We start from the raw sequence: 15,675 nt of genomic DNA, 5'->3' as shown, positions 1-15,675 counted from the left end.
CACGGCCGACCTCTGCATGGTTCAACAATTATATACTTGACATCCCTCCTTCTCACAGCTTCATTGCATACTTTCCATTGATAGTGAGAGCGCGCAAAGCTAACTGTAAGTGGTTAGTTTTGCGCGCCAACAGCCAATAAACGCACGGAAAACCTCACATTCCTGCTATGGATCCACCTTGCTTGTACCGAAGCCTGGAGGCGAGAGCAGAACAATTCCTGTTTGTCACCAGAGAATGAGTGCGTAGAAAAATGGAGCGGCGCCATTTTCTGCCTTATGCAAGCAACCTCCCTTCAAATCGAAAACGGAGAGAGGATGGAAAGGGGAAACAAAAAGAAAATGCAAAATTATTATGGGGTCACCCGGGATTGAACCGGGGACCTTTCGATTAAGGATGAATGAAGTTGGAACTTCAGTCGAACGCTACTCCCGCTGAGCTATAACCCCATGACTTATTGGCAATTTTGCAATTTTGCCAACAGTTTCCGATTGGCTTTTGGCGGCGTCTTTGGTATGACTTTCTACCATAACTTGGGTTGCTGGATGGGTCTGGGGCAAGGACGAGGTCTTCGCTTAGTGCGGGTGGTGGGATATCGTACACCAAGTGGACAGTGCCAAGTCTGTTGTAGGGCTAGAGCATCCTGTCAGCAACGCTATAGAATTGCAACATCCCCACCGGCGTCTAGCGCTGTTACGACATTCGGTCAGATGTAGTAAGGGGGTTCATTCGAACCAGGACTCGCTATTGTAGTAGTTCCCTCTGCATGTCAACAGGATGGAGTAACATGCCTGCCCAGATGAGTACATGCCCTTCCGCCATTTCCTGAAAAGGCAGGCTGGTATACCCCTGAACAGACGACAATGTCAGATATTTGAAAGGCAATATCGACGGAGGCGGAATTACCTTTGACATAAGCGTTGCCTGTCCAATACCCATATTCTCCCCAATCCAGGCAAGGCACTTTGTTACGTAGGTATGTATTGGAGAAGGCACAATCGAGCAAGTAGCGAGCACGAATAGAGGATGTAACAGTAGCAATCCTCCGACAGCCCGGCCAGTGTGTGGAGAGCCGTTGGACGACCGTATCATCTGCTCGTAATCGTGCACATTATCGGTAAGGTGGTATGGGATCGACGCGATTATATCGTTGATTAGGATATGCGCCTGTCGCTCCAATCTTGTCATAGTATCTATTTGAGGTGTGCCATTTATCCGAGATGAAAGACTGATCAAGATGTCCAATAACATGAGGTATGTCTTTCGATATGTGTTCATGACTGCCGCGACATATATATCGAAATAGGAATGTACTTTACCAGCCCAAGCAAAGGAGCATGATGAAGATTCGGCATCTTTCTGGGCGATATGGCCCACTATATTAGGCTTCTATGTAGCATCTTGGTTGGTATACCAATGTGAGAACGCAAAATCTATGACAAGCGCATCACCAAGGGTTCTCTGTAGCTGGTGAAGCGTGGCTTCTGGATTCTGTAACTGAGTGTTCGCACGTTCAAATAGCGGGTGACACTGGATGAGAATGGAGTCTAAGTTCTGCACGGTATTATTAAGTGCAGGTGCACAAAGAACGCCAGGGCTGTTGTCATCCTAGTATTGCGTTAGCACAGAAGAAGAGCCAACCAGGAAATAGGAGCAGTACGAACCTGGACGATCCGTTTAATGAGCAAAGGATTGGCCACCTGAAACAATTGTGTACTTGAAAACAAATCAAAGGGGGAATTAGGGTTAAGAAGCAGAGCGCAGACCCCTCGGACATGAGCAACATGTTTCTGCTGCCCAGAAAGAGGCTCACCGCTGCTGACTATCTCATACAGACCCAGTAGAATAGCAATCACAAGTGCTTCCACAAGAGGTTCGCCCAACTGGCAGTATTGTAGTAAAGTTTGGAAGGAATTGAGTATGCTGACATATTGTTTTCTCGCATTTTCTAGAAGATCAGGCCGATCTAATCGATTACCTACAGTCGCCCAAACGACAATTTGAACAGCTTGGACAATGTTCGAAGAAGGATGGGTTTTGTCGAGGAGGGATGGTAAGCCATCAAGGAACCCGCGGGACAGTCGGGTATCTCTGGAACACACAACATATTGGTCAAGGAAGAAACCAACCGGATCCTGTGAGGTTGGTATCTGGCGGATTGGCGGAGATTGGACGGGCACAATCACGGGAGCTGTATGGTGACGGAAGCGTAGGTCTTCATAGCTCCTGTACCCGAGACAGACTCGCCCTGCCTTTATACAACGCCTGCAGGCCTATCCATTGGAATGTTTCAGTATCAGTCTGTATGCTGCTAAAAGTAAAAGCGCACCGAGGGGTCTTACAGGGCGACCCTCGTCACACTAAGAAGTTAGCCTACCAATACACTCATAATGACCAGAGAACAATTTACCTTCTTTCGCCGTTTTATACAGGTCTCGCAGGCACGAGAAACACCGTAGTTTACCATTCCGGATTCCGTACCTTGATGAAAGTGGATGAAGGATGAGCCCTGGAAGAAGTCGACGCTTGATGGACAAAGGGCGAATCAGATGACGTCAGCTGATGCATGCATCTATGTACATTATTCTGTAAAAGCCTTCATTAAGGGCACCGATGTTCCCATTAAACACCTTTTCGGTCCTTGAATCAACATTTGTCGTCGGCCTCAAATGGATTTTGTCCCCGAACACGGCCTCCCACGACATCCCACAAGTATTCATCTACACGCGCATATCGTTAGCTTCGTATCAATTCAGTAGCAAGCTAAACTCTAAAACATTGGCGAGCATCGGAGTCAGACAAACAACGGGCTGAACGGTGGATTCTCAATTTTATCCATGACTTCAAGGAGGTTTTGTTCAAGATCATCGGTCCAGCCATACGTATCGTTGTCGCTATCTGTGGATTGATATTTAGATTTTTTGTTGCTCCTTGTCGACGTTTTGAGTTCATCGGGCTCCAGCGGAGGGCTAGACGCTTGCACGTGTTCTTCAGTTCGATTGCCCTTCAATGCCGGGGCTGTTTCTGAGTTGTCTGAACGTGGAGGACTCACACGTCGATACTTGCTGGTTGTCGATGCTGGTTTCGGTGGCTGTTTACCGGGATGTGTGATCGGGTTCGTCGGAGAAGGCGAATTACGTTGCAAACGTCGAGCAGGTGGTGGTATAGAAGAGCTGAAGCTGCTTCTGTTGCTATCGAGGGCTTGTGATACGAATGGATCAAATGTTGTAGCAGGTTTGCTCTTTCGAGCTGGCAAAACATCATCGAACAATCGTCTTCTGGGCATGGCTCTCGGAGCTGAGCGGACAGCTGGAGCTGGAAGAGTGCTATCGGGAGTCTGAGTCGCCGCGTCGGCATACCCATACCTCGGCTTTTTCGTAGACATTGAAATAGAGGGTGAAGGCGGTTCTATCACAGGGCGTTAGAGCAGGACTATGGTATGAACACCCTGAGGAATACCATTGTCTGCCAGATCACCAACACCACTATCAAACGACTGCATGTCCGCCTTTCGCTTTGATGTAGTCGGAGGGGTGTACTGCCCAAATATCCGGATATCGACCTGTTTGCGTGGTGTTCGAGGAGATTTCATAGTTGGTGGTATTAAACTTCTCACACTTTCTTTCTCATCGAACCATATCGTCGTTCGGCAGCGGGTGGGATCTTGGGAGAATTTCATGCAAGCATAGACTGAGGGGAGTCAGCATCTGCTTGGTCGGGGCTTGGATATATAGCGGAGTTCATTACACCGCGTGCCATAGTAAGGACTTGTTTTCTTCTGAACGAGAAAGGCTTTCATTCGAAAGCCGCATGCGCAAACGAACTCGTCTTCTTCATCAACCCGGACATTGTTGAATGTGGATCGGAGGGCATTAGTCGGCATGACAGAAGAATAGACACCGGATGTAAAGCGGGATTTTGAAGCAAACCATAAGGTCGAGCAGGATACGCTTGACTGAGGAGAAAGTGGTGTTGACTTGGAGACAAAAGCAAGCATGCAATGTTGGCGGGGTTACTTGCAGCTGCGTATCTTCCAGCCACCTCATTAGCAGCGTCTTTTCTGCGTAGCAGTGTCTTAGACTCAACTCGCGTCACGAGTCAAAGTACTGAAACCTTTAGACATTCGGAGGCCTAATGGAGATAGATTCAAAAGAAAACGATGAGTCCTGCTCTTATTTTCTTGACGGTAGCTACGTGGTTCTGTACTCGGTTGATCAAGTGTTCATGTCCACAGTTGGTTGCTATTCTGGGAGCGAGAGAAAACCAAGAGCAAGTTTGAAACATATGAATGTCCTGAGATCAGGGTCTACCATTGGCATGCTGGTTGTACGCCTTATAACATGAATAAGAACGCATGAGTGTACCTGAGATGGAGCATACTCCGGAGTACTTCGTGTTGAGGGGCAGAGAAACGAACCAAACCCAATACGGAAACACCACGCCGATAAGGCCACTAGCCAATCCAGGAAGGCGGTATATATTCTGCCGACGATATAGCATTTTTCAACTTTTTTCTCCGGTCTGAATATCCTCGAGAGTCAAATTGCTGCACAACCGTCAAAATGCGCGCCCTCACAGAACAAGAGACCCAGACGCTTTTCACCAAGCTTGCGGAGTATACCGGATCTTCGCTCAAGAACCTCATCGCGCCGCTGGACAACTCGCCCAATGCCGATCGCTATGTTTTCCGTCTCTCACACAACCGATGCTACTACGTGAGACTCAGTTTGGCCAATCTTGCGACCTCAATTCCTCGCGATAACCTGCTCTCGCTCGGAATATGCATGGGTATGTCTATCCACTCTAACACCAGTGGAGTGATTTCTAATTCTGGCAGGAAAATTCACCAAAACTGGCAAATTTCGTCTGCACATAACCGCCCTCCCCATCATCGCCGAACACGCTCGCAACAAGATCTGGATTCGTCCCAACGGTGTTATGCCATTCCTCTACGGCTCGAACGTTGCCAAGGCCCACATCGCCAAGTTCCCCGACGACGCCGTCGAGCACTCCGGTGTAATCGTTTGCACGCAAGATGACGTTCCCCTCGGGTTTGGAATCACGGCACGGAGTACCGCGGAGGCTAGACGGTTGGATCCTACAGGGATAGTCTGTTTCCGACAGGCGGACTGCGGCGAGTATCTGCGTGACGAGGATACACTGTTTTCTGGTTAAAGGATAGGTCAATGGACTGAGCGCATGATAGAGCGAAGTCTGCAATGCGCGTGATGCCGATCTGGCGTCTGACGACGTTACGAATCATAAAAGCTTCATCTGGTTGATGGGATCTGTTTTGGGGTCTGATGTGATGGGGAGGGAACGAAAGGCTGCAGCAAGGGCTGATGTGGAGGAACAGGGTCGTATTCATTTTACGGAGTATTGGCGCAAATTGCATCGAGGTGCATAACCTCGTTCGGCCACTGGGATATTTCAATATCGCGGATAGCGTGCGCTTTGGGCACCGAAGTCGAGAGACACCCGCGTCCGCGCGAACAAATACCGAGTCTGTTTTGATGTACAGGTAATCTATATGGGTCAAGATATCACATTCGCATTTGTCCACCAATCAAAATCCCAATTAATCGCATAATCATTGTTAAAAAGCTGATCTACCTCTAAAGCAAACATTAAAGAGATAGCCAACAATTACTCCCCGGTATTCGCATCTAATTAACCGGTTTCCTAGCCACAACCCTAGACATATAATAATCTAAGATAACCCCATTGTCCAACTCCTCCAAACATTCGGCGTAGACCTTCTCAATCTCCTCATCACTTCTTCCCTTCGCCTTCAAACACATCCTGGGCACGCCGGTATGAAAAGCCGTAAGCTGGTTAAGACGGTGGTCTTCACAGTATGGTAATCCCCGGGTGGTAAACTGTTTCTTTTCTAGGATCTCAAGGCCAGCGGCGGCAACCTCGTCCCGCACTTTATCGGAGAATGCCAGGCTATACCGCTCCCCGACCCAATTTAGGATCGTTGTCCAGGTTGTCGTCAGTTTGCAGGGGTGGCAGTTGTCGAGTTGATCTTGGAAGTCGTATTCTTCCCATTGGAGGTAACCGCCGGGTTCTGGGTAAGATTGTTTAGTAGGCAGTTATTTTTGGTCGAGGGGGACAGCGACATACTTAAAAGAGAGGTAATGTGTTTTGTGGCAGGTATTAAGTCTGCCCCTTCTACAGCGAGGATGAGGTGCCTGGCGTGCACAAGATCGTATTTCCCGATGTGCTCCTCGGGGAAAGGTTTGTAGAAATCGTGCGCAGTGAAGTCGATATCAGCGACTTTCCGGGGTGAGCCCGGCTTGGGAAACAGGTCAGGGCTGACGTCGAAGCCGTGGTATTTAGTGCTAGGAGCACTCGATTCTTGAACCTTTTTCCGAGCTTCCTTTATGTCGTACAACCATGTTCTTGAGGTTCTGTTAGGCTTCGCTTGGATGTTGGTGAAGGTCCTGGCATATCGAGAACACATACCCATTCCCAGTTGCGATGTCTGCCACTCGCCCAAGCTTCTTAGGAATAGAAGGGTGAAGGATGTCATCCTGAAGCATGTGCATACACATGCGATGCTGGATGTCGAGCCTGTTGGAAGCATGAGTTGTTGTCTGGTTGTGTTACTACCGGATACATAGCTTACCGCTCATTTTCGTCCGTATCCACGGCCTTCAACAAGTACGACGAACTGTTCCGTTTACTCTGTGTTGCCATAGCGAAACGAGAAGGTGTACTATTCCTGAGGAACGAACCCAAGAAACGGCGGCCCAGCATCGTGGCTGATGGGACGCATGGGCGTTGAAATATGGGCAGTGAGGGAGGCAAGGTTTTCGTTTAGTTTAACCTTGGGGAGCATGAAGGGATGAGATAGGAGGTCAAAACCAAGTTGACATTGGCTCTCGACCCCATCCCGGCATCCGAGCCGAGAAGCACCATGGATGGGATGGCTTATGGACTAACTGTTAAGAGGATGTGGAGCAAAATTCACTCAGACGGCCAGGCCGACATTGATAACCTCGAAAGGACGGGGCCGGCATTGGCCAGGTATAAGTTCATCCCGCTCCCGGCAGCACCGATGTTGTGGTTTCACGAGTGAATGCAAAAAAAAAACGGCCCATTAGGGGACCAGGATCAGCTCAGGGAGGCAACGGGGCGGATGCACTGGTGCAGCGCTAATTGACTTTGACAGTGACGTGGGGAGCTTTTTAGTTAGCACATACGAAGTCGCTTGGATTATCCACAATTTGCATGCATGCCGACAGCATAACAGCAGCAAGCTGCAGCTAACTTGATTCGGGCTAAACCGTACGAGAAGTCTAATCTTTTGGCCTTCAACTTTGTTCAGCTGCCCCGAGGTACTGCTGCATTGGGAGATTTATGCGGACAATGCATTACTAAGCTACTACTTGATCCGGCAATTTCTCCGCACAAATCTACATCTGAAGTGAACACCTCGGCGGCCCCGGCTATATCTAATTCACTTAATTATTCACAATCAATCGAGATTATCATCGCAAAATAAGCGTCTCCGAGATCTATGCATCTGAACTATTTGAACTACTCCACTGCTAGTATTACATGCATGGAATAGTTGGTTGTGCTATGCTAGGTGAACAAATCATAAAGCCATGCGCACTTATTGTTGACATTGACGATCCCGGTGAAGGCGGGAACTTCACATCCGCATCAATGTCAAATTACCAAGGTCGATAATTCACCGTTTGCACCTTCAAAGAAGTCTTCACCATTGCGTTACACAGAAAAAGCTCGCTTATTGCTAGCGTAGCCATGTAAATGTATAAATAGGCCTTCCATAGTGATGTTCAATGAGAATCCATGCACTTCTGTCCAAGTCGATCAAATAGAGACCTTTCCACACTTATGTATATGACCATCAGCAGATTGGTGCCATTGACTATCCGCTCCTTATGTTTGGCACCGTCGATCTGGGCAATCTTCTCGGGAATCACCTGGATGCCTTGGGTCCGGATCGTTCTCTACTCGGCGTACGTGGAGATCTCGAGGCAGTTGTCGACGGACTCGCAACAGGCGCCAGAGACATCAGAGTTCTTGTTGAGGTCCTTGCCCTCAAGTAAACGGGTGTCGACAAGTGGCCATGTTGCCGTTCCACCGGTCATTCATTTCTCCCAATCATGCAGCGAGAGATGATATTCTTTCAATTCAGTTTTCTTGTTGACTTTATGTAAGCCCCCCCAACAAATTAGCAGAGTGTGTGGTTTCATCTAGAATATATGGAGGTGGTGAATGGTGACCACGATATACGATCAGTTGGTTGCTTAGACCGATTTCCGTAAATGATTGATCTCGGAATTCAACTGGACGGTGCCAATATACTTGCCACCTCCGTAGTAATACCGTATTTTGTACCAAAGTTGCGGCATCATCTAGGTCAGCATCAGACAGTCCCCTGTCCTCTCAACAATACCCCGCCAAGAGCACTGCATCTGGCGGTTCGAATTCACTGGCCCAGACCTCCAAACCTCTTGCACAACCTGAATCCCCGTCCTGACACTTGCAATTCCATAAACCTGGACGCGGTCATACCAGGCCCGAAACCGCTCCTGCTGGAGGGGCTCAAAGGCCTCAGTGGCGGCAATAAACGCAGGCCAGAACAACGGCGCCGCAATGATCTTCGTCTCTGCTTTAATGTCCTCTATGGCTTCGATACTCTCGAGGACGGCTTGCACATACTGTCGCAGATACCGGAACCCTAGCAGCCGGATGCTCTGCGAGAAGTAGATGATTAGGGCGTTGAGGAAGGCACGGGTCTGATGGTAGATGATGTTTGCGCTGCTACTGGTTGCGGCTGCAGCGTTTTGGGAGTCGCGGGGCTCGCGGTCTTCGAGGGGCCAGTCGAGGATTTCGCGCTCGAGGTTGTCGCACAGCCGGTTGAGGGAGTCTGGGATGTTGAGGGTGCCCGATTTGGTGCGTTCGTCGTCCACCTCGTCAATGAGCTCGATGCAGGCCTTGAGTAGGAGGAGGAGGCTCTGAGGTACCCCGTAGATGCACTCGTACGACGATAGCTCTGTCGAGACTGTAGGCCGCTGCGTCAGAGTCTTAGTTATTGAGGGCGATGACTGGTTGTCGTCGTCCGCAAGCAGAATATGCTCTCGTGCGATCACCGGCCGGGGACCAACTGTCCGCCGTGAGCCGAAAGAGGGCGAGAAACGCGAGCTGTCTGTCTCGTGTCGCCGGATTGCCGTGCTCTCGTATATGACCCGAAGATACAGGTATATGCGATGCAAAGACCGAGCCTTGTTGGAAAACCGGGACTTGCGGGCACTCATGTAGCTGATGAGTTGTTCGGCACCGTCAAGATGCATCCCGCAGGTGCTCGTGTCGCCGGACATAACCTGAGGCACAGCAAATCAGCAATCACACAGATGATCTAACATGGGCTGACTAGCTTCAATAGGGACCTACATTGATCGTAATCATGGACAGCGTCGTCGCAACAAACTCTTTATACTTCGGTCGTTCCTCCTGATGAAGATGACTCTGAACTGCGTCCTTCAGCAACCCAATAGCATCACAGCGATAGCGCGACGCAATGGCCTCCCATTTTTCAGCATCTTCGAGCCGCCGGCCAGCTCGGTGGTCGTTCGAGAGACAGAACGCACTAATCGCCAGCAAGGCGTTCCGAAGCGCGTTACGAATCGTGGTAGTCCTGCCCCCGAAACTTAGTTCCCCGGCACACTGGAGGACGCGGGTAAGATGGATGGTCTTCCACGGACTTTTGGCGTTGTCGATAACACAGAAGAGATTTACTACCCGGTTTCGATAGTGTTCCATGAGTAGTTGTTCGTGTGCGGGAACAACATGGGCTTTGGGGGATTTGATTATAGGTAATTGAGTTTGCGGCTGGGTGCCGTTTATCTTGTCGGAATTTTTGGGACTTATCCCTTCGGTGGGGACTGTTGCATCTTCGAGTATGTGGGAGTCTTTACCAATCGGTGGACTCGGTACCGTGTATTCAGGCAAACTGTACGCAAGCTCCGAGAAAACCGTCGAAGCATCTAACTCCTCCTGATGGGCATAGTCCAAAGTGAACTCGGGGCTGTCGTGAAGACGGCATAAGCCCCAAGCGGCATCAGCCTCAGAATAATAGGGGTCTGTATACTCTATCGGCGACTCGGTCGGTAGAGAGAATGATGCACCAGGGTCCACAACGCCCGGCCAAACAACCTGGTCATATTCACCAGATTGCGACAGAGCCTGGCCCTCAGCAGGTGTCGCAGAGGGTGAGGATGACGGCGATCGCCGTTGCTGTGGAATACTAAGGACACCGAAATGGTGGACGTGAGCATCACCATCTGCTGGGATGATAGACGCGAGCGAGTCAATGTAGCATAGAATGTCATCAATCTGACTCCACCCCAGGACGGTCGCCGGGGGTTCTAGAACACGTCAGATATAACAGTACAGTTGTTCTAGGTAAGATAAATACCTACCTATTGGAACATGCCGCCTCAGCGACCGCGCTCCGGCAACCGCAGCAGGCAGCTCAGCATGGAGACTGTCCGCATCTGTCGCAGGAGGCAACCACTGTAAGCGCACCCCATAGCCCTCACAGTCTAGGCCTTTCGCACTACACTGACTGCATCTTGGCCTCGTCTCGTCGCACTTGATCTTGCGAGAGCGACAAGTCCAGCAGCCCGTGAATGTCTTGGTGCGTTTCCGGGGCTGTTGGGGCCGGGGTCGTCGTGCTGGGAAGGGCATGGAGAGGGGAAGAGATTAACGGCGCCATTACACGTAGTTGCGGACGGGAAGGCGATGCAGGCAGTTTTGAATCCGGAAGGTCACTGCGGTCTCGATCATGCAGTCTGGGATGATTGGAGCCGGTGCGGGGTCGGTGGGGCAGTTCGGTTCCGAAAATGAAAGATAAACTTCTGCACTCAGAGATACTACAGACAACACCTACGTACTCGGTGTCAAGACTGCTCGTTCTGCAAGGTCCCGGTAGCAGTGACACGTCCGGAGAAGTATCTCCAAGGACGCTCTCAGACGCATACCCTGGCTCGATTCAATTAGCTTCGACAAGAACGCACTTTGCTCATGAAGTAGCTGCAAGTCATCATACGCAGTCGGTGCCGCCGGGGCATCGACAAGATGCATGGTAAGAACCACAAACGAGGTAAAAACATAATTGAGAAGACTCCTATGTACAGTCAGTCGGTCAGTCATTCAGTCATTCAGTGAAGAAAATCGAGAGCACAAGGAAACGAACCGGAACCCCAGAGAGATATTCAGAGGGCAATAGCGGATCAACCGTGTTGTTTTCCGAGCAGAGTTGAGGCAGGCTGTGACCTGGATTGCTTGCATTGTTGTCCTTGGGTCGCAAGATAGATTGTGGTACACCGGCTTGTACAGCATCATGATGGAATGGTAGTACGACAGCAGAATCAGCACCGTAAATACTCGGTCTGACGAAGTTGCTTCCATCGCTTCGAGGTCTGCCTCGCGTCGGGAGCAGGAGTATATCAAGCTTCCGCAATCGCTCAGTTCCTTTTCTAGCTCTTCAATTGAGGGTACTTGGCTGAAGCCGTAACGGTGTCCGTCTTCCCTGTCGGTCTCTCCAGTCACGTACACGGAGCTGAATATGCGAGCCTTGATAGTCGCGAGCCGGCAGATGAGTTGAAAGCTGGGTGGTTGCTGGAGACCGGATGGCCCTTGTGGTTCCTGGTTATAGCTTTGGAAATCTGGAGGCGCGATATCGTGGTTCGTGTAGTCGTCAAGTGGACTGAGACCTTGAATCGAGCACGTCCTGGTTGCCATTAGCAGCGGCCCTGCGTTTGTGTCTGGCAGTCTGATTATCACATTTTGTCCAAGATATAGCCCATCCAAAAGACCCGAGCCCGCCTTTCAGAGTCGGCATTTTGTATTTGATCAACGCGGTGAATGCCCAGGGTGTGGGATTGTCGGATTGCAACCGCAAGAATGGCATGAGTGGATGGAAACTCAAGGCTACCGTTAAGTAAAGCGACCTAGTGTATGCGTTACTCATTGTATAAAGGTTGTATTCCGCTCAAACCACCTACCATGCCTAAAAGTGCCTGTACACTAGTTAGATTGGGGTCCCCAAGAAGAAGATGTGGCAGCGTGGCCAGGGCATTCTGAAGATGCTGCCTGCATTTAACGCTGTCTTCACGAGAGTTTGGATGTTGCAGGAGGTGGAACGAATAACCCATTGCGAGGCTGACATTCAAGGCTGCCCAACTAGCTGGGTTTTCAGGTAGACGAGGGTGCAGATACGTCTTTGCCGCAAGCCATTCATCTATCTCCTCGCGGAATAGAGGGAAGAGGGAGGCGGTGCATTCCGAGAACGTGAGGAGAATCTGTAACAATTCGGCCTCTGTGGGAAGGAGGAAGACCACGTTAGCTGACCCGGTTGGCTTCGTTGACGCCTTTGAAATGTCTCCCTGGTCCTCGAGAAGTGCGATACGAGAGAAGGCGAAGGAAAGGTTCCGGCGACAGGCCCCTGGGACAACTTGTTTCCACAGGTCCCCGTATTTGAGCAGATCGCTCGTTGGTGCTTCACAAGTTAGCAGCCTACAGGGAATACGGGACCATGACATACTATTGCCGTAGATCCAGTCATACAGAACAGCTTTTGACCTCTGCTTGAATGAAATAAATCTCGTCGGAGAGCCATGCTGAAGGCGCAGCAGCGAGGGACCATCCGCGTTGGACGTGATGATGCATGCAGTATTGCTCCGCTCGCAGGCAATGCAGGAAGCCGAACCTTCGTTCTTTTCGCATTTCACCTTGGACTTGCGACAGTAGTCACAGGCCTGTAGAAGTCAGTAGACGCGCAGGTTGCTACATTCCAAGGGTTAACGCGGATATACCTTGCGCAACCGGGCCCTCGGCCGCGTGGCAGAGCTGAAATTCCGGTGTGCGATCATAGTTTCGTTGACAGGGCTGAACACGGACGAAGAAAGAAGTCGGATCGCAACATTTGAGATCGGACAAGCTCATGGATTATGCGCAGTGGGCCTGCATTTCGCCAGATGCTTTGGGCAAATGATGTGCAGCCCCAGCCCGGCACCGGTGGACCACAAACCAGCCAGCCAACGATACTGCTGCATTTCAAGCATAAGTTATGCATTCCGTCTCGGTGATATCGGGTGCTGGGCCTCCCATCGGGCCGGATCTCCATGCATCTATAACTCTCGACATAACACAAAAATCAGTGCCATTTATAGCATTTGCCCTCTCTTTATCTCTTTCCTTGCGTCCACGCTTATTTCTAGTTTGTCCTATTTTTCTCTTTCTTTCCGAGGACTAGATTTTGATTCTTGATCACCCGGCTGCTCTACCATCCTCGACCATGACAGCGCCACAACACAGCCCGAACAGGAGTGAATCAACGGTGGTTGAGCCTGTACAGCAAGATCTTGAAAAGCAAGAATCTGCAGATCCTGCCACGCCGACGCCCGCTGCCGAAAAGACCTTCCCCGAAACCGATCTCAGCCGTGGAATCGTGGGATGGGACAGTCAAGACGACCCAGCAAACCCGCAGAATTTCGCAGAGGCTCGGAAATGGGGTCTGCTGCTCCTAATTAGTGGATTTACCCTTATCTCACCTCTTGCCTCAAGTATGTTCTCGCCGGCGATCAGCTACATGGCTGCGGATTTTGGTGAGACCAATGAAACCATCCTGTCCTTCACCGTCAGTGTCTTCTTACTAGGATATGCGGTATGTCTGATTAAGTGCTCCTATGCCATGTTTTGTTTTTGCAGTTCTGAACGAGTCTTGCTAACGAACAACTCCATTCATTTAGTTCGGTCCCTGTCTCCTTGCCCCGCTCAGCGAGAAATATGGCCGCCGGATCGTGTTCAGCTGCGCCAACTGGTTCTTCGTTATATGGCAGATTGGATGCGCACTGGCGCAAAATACTGCGACCGAGGTCGTATGTCGCTTTTTCGCAGGCGTTGGAGGATCGGGCTGTCTTACTCTTGGTGCTGGAGTGATTGCGGACCTGTTCCCAGTCCACCAACGTGGTAAAGCCACTGCAATATGGGCCCTAGGGCCGCTCATAGGCCCTGTTGCTGGACCAATCGCTGGTGGGTTTGTTGGTGAAGAAATTGGCTGGCGCTGGGCCTTCTGGATTGTCATGATCGCGGGTGGGGTTATGGCTATTGCGATTGAACTGCTTAACCAGGAAACCTGTGCTCCTGTCATAATCAAACGCAAGACTGCACGACTGTCTACGGAGTTGGGGCGCAATGATCTGCGCAACGCATATGAGACCAGCGCTGACAGTGCCTCCGTCGGGACAGCTTTGAAGCACGGTCTTATGCGACCTATTTTGCTCTTCTGCAAGTCGCCTATTGTCCTTCTCCTTTCTACTTACATGGTATGTTTTCGTACCCTCTCCCAGTAACTTTCCGTCAATGGAAAGCTGACTTCATGTGTGATTTGTCTTTCAGTCTCTTGTCTACGGACTCCTTTATCTTTTCTTCACCACAATATCATCAGTATTCACCAGCCAATATGGCTTTTCCACAGGGCTCTCAGGACTAGCATACCTAGGCATCGGCATCGGCTTTATCTGCGGGCTGATGTTCATCGGTCTGACCAACGACAGAATGCTCGTCAGGTCAACCTCAAAGAATAACGGCGTGTTTGAGCCCGAGATGCGCCTCCCTTTAATGATCATCTTCGCCTGCATCCTCCCTATAACTTTCTTCTGGTATGGCTGGACCGCAGAGAAACACGTGCACTGGATTGTGCCTATTATCGGCATGTTCCCATTCGGAGTCGGTATGATGGGCGTCTATATGCCGATCCAGACTTATGTCATTGACTGCTACCCCCGGTATGCAGCATCTGCAAACGCGTGCCTTACCGCGACGCGTTCTTTGGTCGGCGCGCTGCTTCCTCTAGCGGGCCCGGCAATGTTTGAAGACTTGGGTCTGGGATGGGGCAATTCGCTGCTTGGATTCCTTGCCCTGGCGTTCGTGCCTATTCCGATTGTCTTCATTAAGTACGGCAAGGCGATTAGAGAGAAGTGGCCTGTCAATCTGGATGGAAAGCAGGTTTGATTCTGACTTGTGCTGTACTGTCGATCTATGAAAGAGCTGCATATAGAGAAGCATTGGCATATAAAGCGACGTGATAATTTGTATTATAATGAATGTATCATAACATATGTACTTGGTTTTCTCGGAGGTATGGTGTCCTTCACAGTCTTTGTCTTGTGTATGTTTTAAGCAGTGATAGTGAAACTAATAAGCTATTATATATATAGTTTTCTACCAGTCCTATTACTAGTACTTACATAAAATTTTTATTATTACAGTTTTGCTCTAATAGTCCGCCGTATTAAATTATTAGGTGTACAGGGGCCGGTTCGCGTTCCTTAACCTGCAGATGCCGGCGAGGAGTGAGGCGTATGATAATGGGATTGATCCGGATTATATCCGCAATTAGACATGGTATTATCCGATGACGTCGTGAGGCGTAGTCGATGGTAGTTGTAAGCAATAGTTTTAATTGAGCTGCATCCCAGTTATTCATCCGTCTATCTATCTTCGAATATTCCAAGATGAGCTTTCATGATTACGCGGGAGAAATGGTACAATATTTGAATAGTGAATCCATTGTCCCGTAAGTGAGTAACCAGCAACGGCATATACTTTTCAAAATCTTAGTTCATCGCCAT

At 49.9% G+C, this 15,675-nt stretch overlaps 8 protein-coding genes and 1 non-coding gene across 9 annotated transcripts; 3 read left to right on the top strand and 6 right to left on the bottom strand.

Annotated features, from left to right (window-relative positions):
- Positions 1 to 353: 353 nt before the first annotated feature.
- ASPSYDRAFT_t121 lies at positions 354 to 447 on the bottom strand. The gene has a single exon. It is a non-coding gene; the product is annotated as a tRNA-Phe (tRNA).
- A 295-nt stretch (positions 448 to 742) lies between these two features.
- ASPSYDRAFT_61187 (putative C6 transcription factor) lies at positions 743 to 2,465 on the bottom strand (the record flags this gene model as incomplete). The annotated part of the gene is made up of 5 exons (XM_040849958.1): positions 743 to 1,387; positions 1,439 to 1,606; positions 1,663 to 2,271; positions 2,341 to 2,358; positions 2,409 to 2,465. 5 exons carry the CDS (start codon positions 2,463 to 2,465, stop codon positions 743 to 745), a joined length of 1,497 nt encoding a protein of 498 aa, XP_040698416.1.
- Positions 2,466 to 2,628: 163 nt separating this feature from the next.
- Positions 2,629 to 4,211, bottom strand: ASPSYDRAFT_471403 (uncharacterized protein). The gene is made up of 5 exons (XM_040847374.1): positions 4,205 to 4,211; positions 4,085 to 4,129; positions 3,746 to 4,028; positions 3,458 to 3,688; positions 2,629 to 3,406 (listed from the first exon to the last, which is right to left on the bottom strand). Exons 3-5 carry the CDS (start codon positions 3,993 to 3,995, stop codon positions 2,793 to 2,795), a joined length of 1,095 nt encoding a protein of 364 aa, XP_040698415.1. The 5' UTR covers positions 3,996 to 4,028; positions 4,085 to 4,129; positions 4,205 to 4,211; the 3' UTR covers positions 2,629 to 2,792.
- Positions 4,212 to 4,560: 349 nt separating this feature from the next.
- On the top strand, positions 4,561 to 5,173 carry ASPSYDRAFT_160086 (ribosome biosynthesis protein NIP7; the record flags this gene model as incomplete). The annotated part of the gene is made up of 2 exons (XM_040842879.1): positions 4,561 to 4,786; positions 4,836 to 5,173. The coding sequence occupies 2 exons, from the start codon at positions 4,561 to 4,563 to the stop codon at positions 5,171 to 5,173; spliced, it is 564 nt and encodes a 187-aa protein (XP_040698414.1).
- Positions 5,174 to 5,664: 491 nt separating this feature from the next.
- On the bottom strand, positions 5,665 to 6,760 carry ASPSYDRAFT_35296 (uncharacterized protein; the record flags this gene model as incomplete). Its single annotated transcript, XM_040845322.1, has 4 exons — positions 5,665 to 6,068; positions 6,125 to 6,444; positions 6,467 to 6,574; positions 6,630 to 6,760. 4 exons carry the CDS (start codon positions 6,758 to 6,760, stop codon positions 5,665 to 5,667), a joined length of 963 nt encoding a protein of 320 aa, XP_040698413.1.
- A 905-nt stretch (positions 6,761 to 7,665) lies between these two features.
- Positions 7,666 to 8,273, top strand: ASPSYDRAFT_471152 (uncharacterized protein). Its single transcript, XM_040847369.1, has one exon. The coding sequence runs from the start codon at positions 7,823 to 7,825 to the stop codon at positions 8,153 to 8,155; it is 333 nt and encodes a 110-aa protein (XP_040698412.1). The 5' UTR covers positions 7,666 to 7,822; the 3' UTR covers positions 8,156 to 8,273.
- A 118-nt stretch (positions 8,274 to 8,391) lies between these two features.
- Positions 8,392 to 10,726, bottom strand: ASPSYDRAFT_160104 (Zn(II)2Cys6 transcription factor; the record flags this gene model as incomplete). The annotated part of the gene is made up of 3 exons (XM_040842882.1): positions 8,392 to 9,360; positions 9,431 to 10,404; positions 10,459 to 10,726. The coding sequence occupies 3 exons, from the start codon at positions 10,724 to 10,726 to the stop codon at positions 8,392 to 8,394; spliced, it is 2,211 nt and encodes a 736-aa protein (XP_040698411.1).
- A 198-nt stretch (positions 10,727 to 10,924) lies between these two features.
- Positions 10,925 to 12,912, bottom strand: ASPSYDRAFT_93522 (Zn(II)2Cys6 transcription factor; the record flags this gene model as incomplete). The annotated part of the gene is made up of 6 exons (XM_040852844.1): positions 10,925 to 11,165; positions 11,235 to 11,771; positions 11,825 to 11,991; positions 12,046 to 12,539; positions 12,585 to 12,798; positions 12,856 to 12,912. 6 exons carry the CDS (start codon positions 12,910 to 12,912, stop codon positions 10,925 to 10,927), a joined length of 1,710 nt encoding a protein of 569 aa, XP_040698410.1.
- Positions 12,913 to 13,155: 243 nt separating this feature from the next.
- ASPSYDRAFT_210198 (MFS transporter) lies at positions 13,156 to 15,229 on the top strand. The gene is made up of 3 exons (XM_040843978.1): positions 13,156 to 13,706; positions 13,792 to 14,367; positions 14,441 to 15,229. Exons 1-3 carry the CDS (start codon positions 13,338 to 13,340, stop codon positions 15,053 to 15,055), a joined length of 1,560 nt encoding a protein of 519 aa, XP_040698409.1. The 5' UTR covers positions 13,156 to 13,337; the 3' UTR covers positions 15,056 to 15,229.
- The last annotated feature ends 446 nt before the right edge of the window (positions 15,230 to 15,675 follow it).

This window comes from Aspergillus sydowii (genome assembly GCF_001890705.1).
Source record: "Aspergillus sydowii CBS 593.65 unplaced genomic scaffold ASPSYscaffold_13, whole genome shotgun sequence".
Lineage (NCBI taxonomy): Eukaryota > Fungi > Ascomycota > Eurotiomycetes > Eurotiales > Aspergillaceae > Aspergillus > Aspergillus sydowii.
This window is presented reverse-complemented; position numbering and strand designations above follow the sequence as displayed.

Coding starts and splice junctions, on each gene's coding strand:
- ASPSYDRAFT_210198 (XM_040843978.1), top strand. CDS start 13,338: ATGACAGCGCCACAACACAGCCCGAACAGGAGTGAATCAACGGTGGTT. Junction 13,707..13,791: donor TCTTCTTACTAGGATATGCG/GTATGTCTGATT, acceptor CCATTCATTTAG/TTCGGTCCCTGTCTCCTTGC. Junction 14,368..14,440: donor TTCTCCTTTCTACTTACATG/GTATGTTTTCGT, acceptor TTTGTCTTTCAG/TCTCTTGTCTACGGACTCCT.
- ASPSYDRAFT_471403 (XM_040847374.1), bottom strand. CDS start 3,995: ATGCTTGCTTTTGTCTCCAAGTCAACACCACTTTCTCCTCAGTCAAGC. Junction 3,689..3,745: donor TCCTTACTATGGCACGCGGT/GTAATGAACTCC, acceptor GACTCCCCTCAG/TCTATGCTTGCATGAAATTC. Junction 3,407..3,457: donor TGGTGATCTGGCAGACAATG/GTATTCCTCAGG, acceptor GCCCTGTGATAG/AACCGCCTTCACCCTCTATT.
- ASPSYDRAFT_471152 (XM_040847369.1), top strand. CDS start 7,823: ATGCACTTCTGTCCAAGTCGATCAAATAGAGACCTTTCCACACTTATG.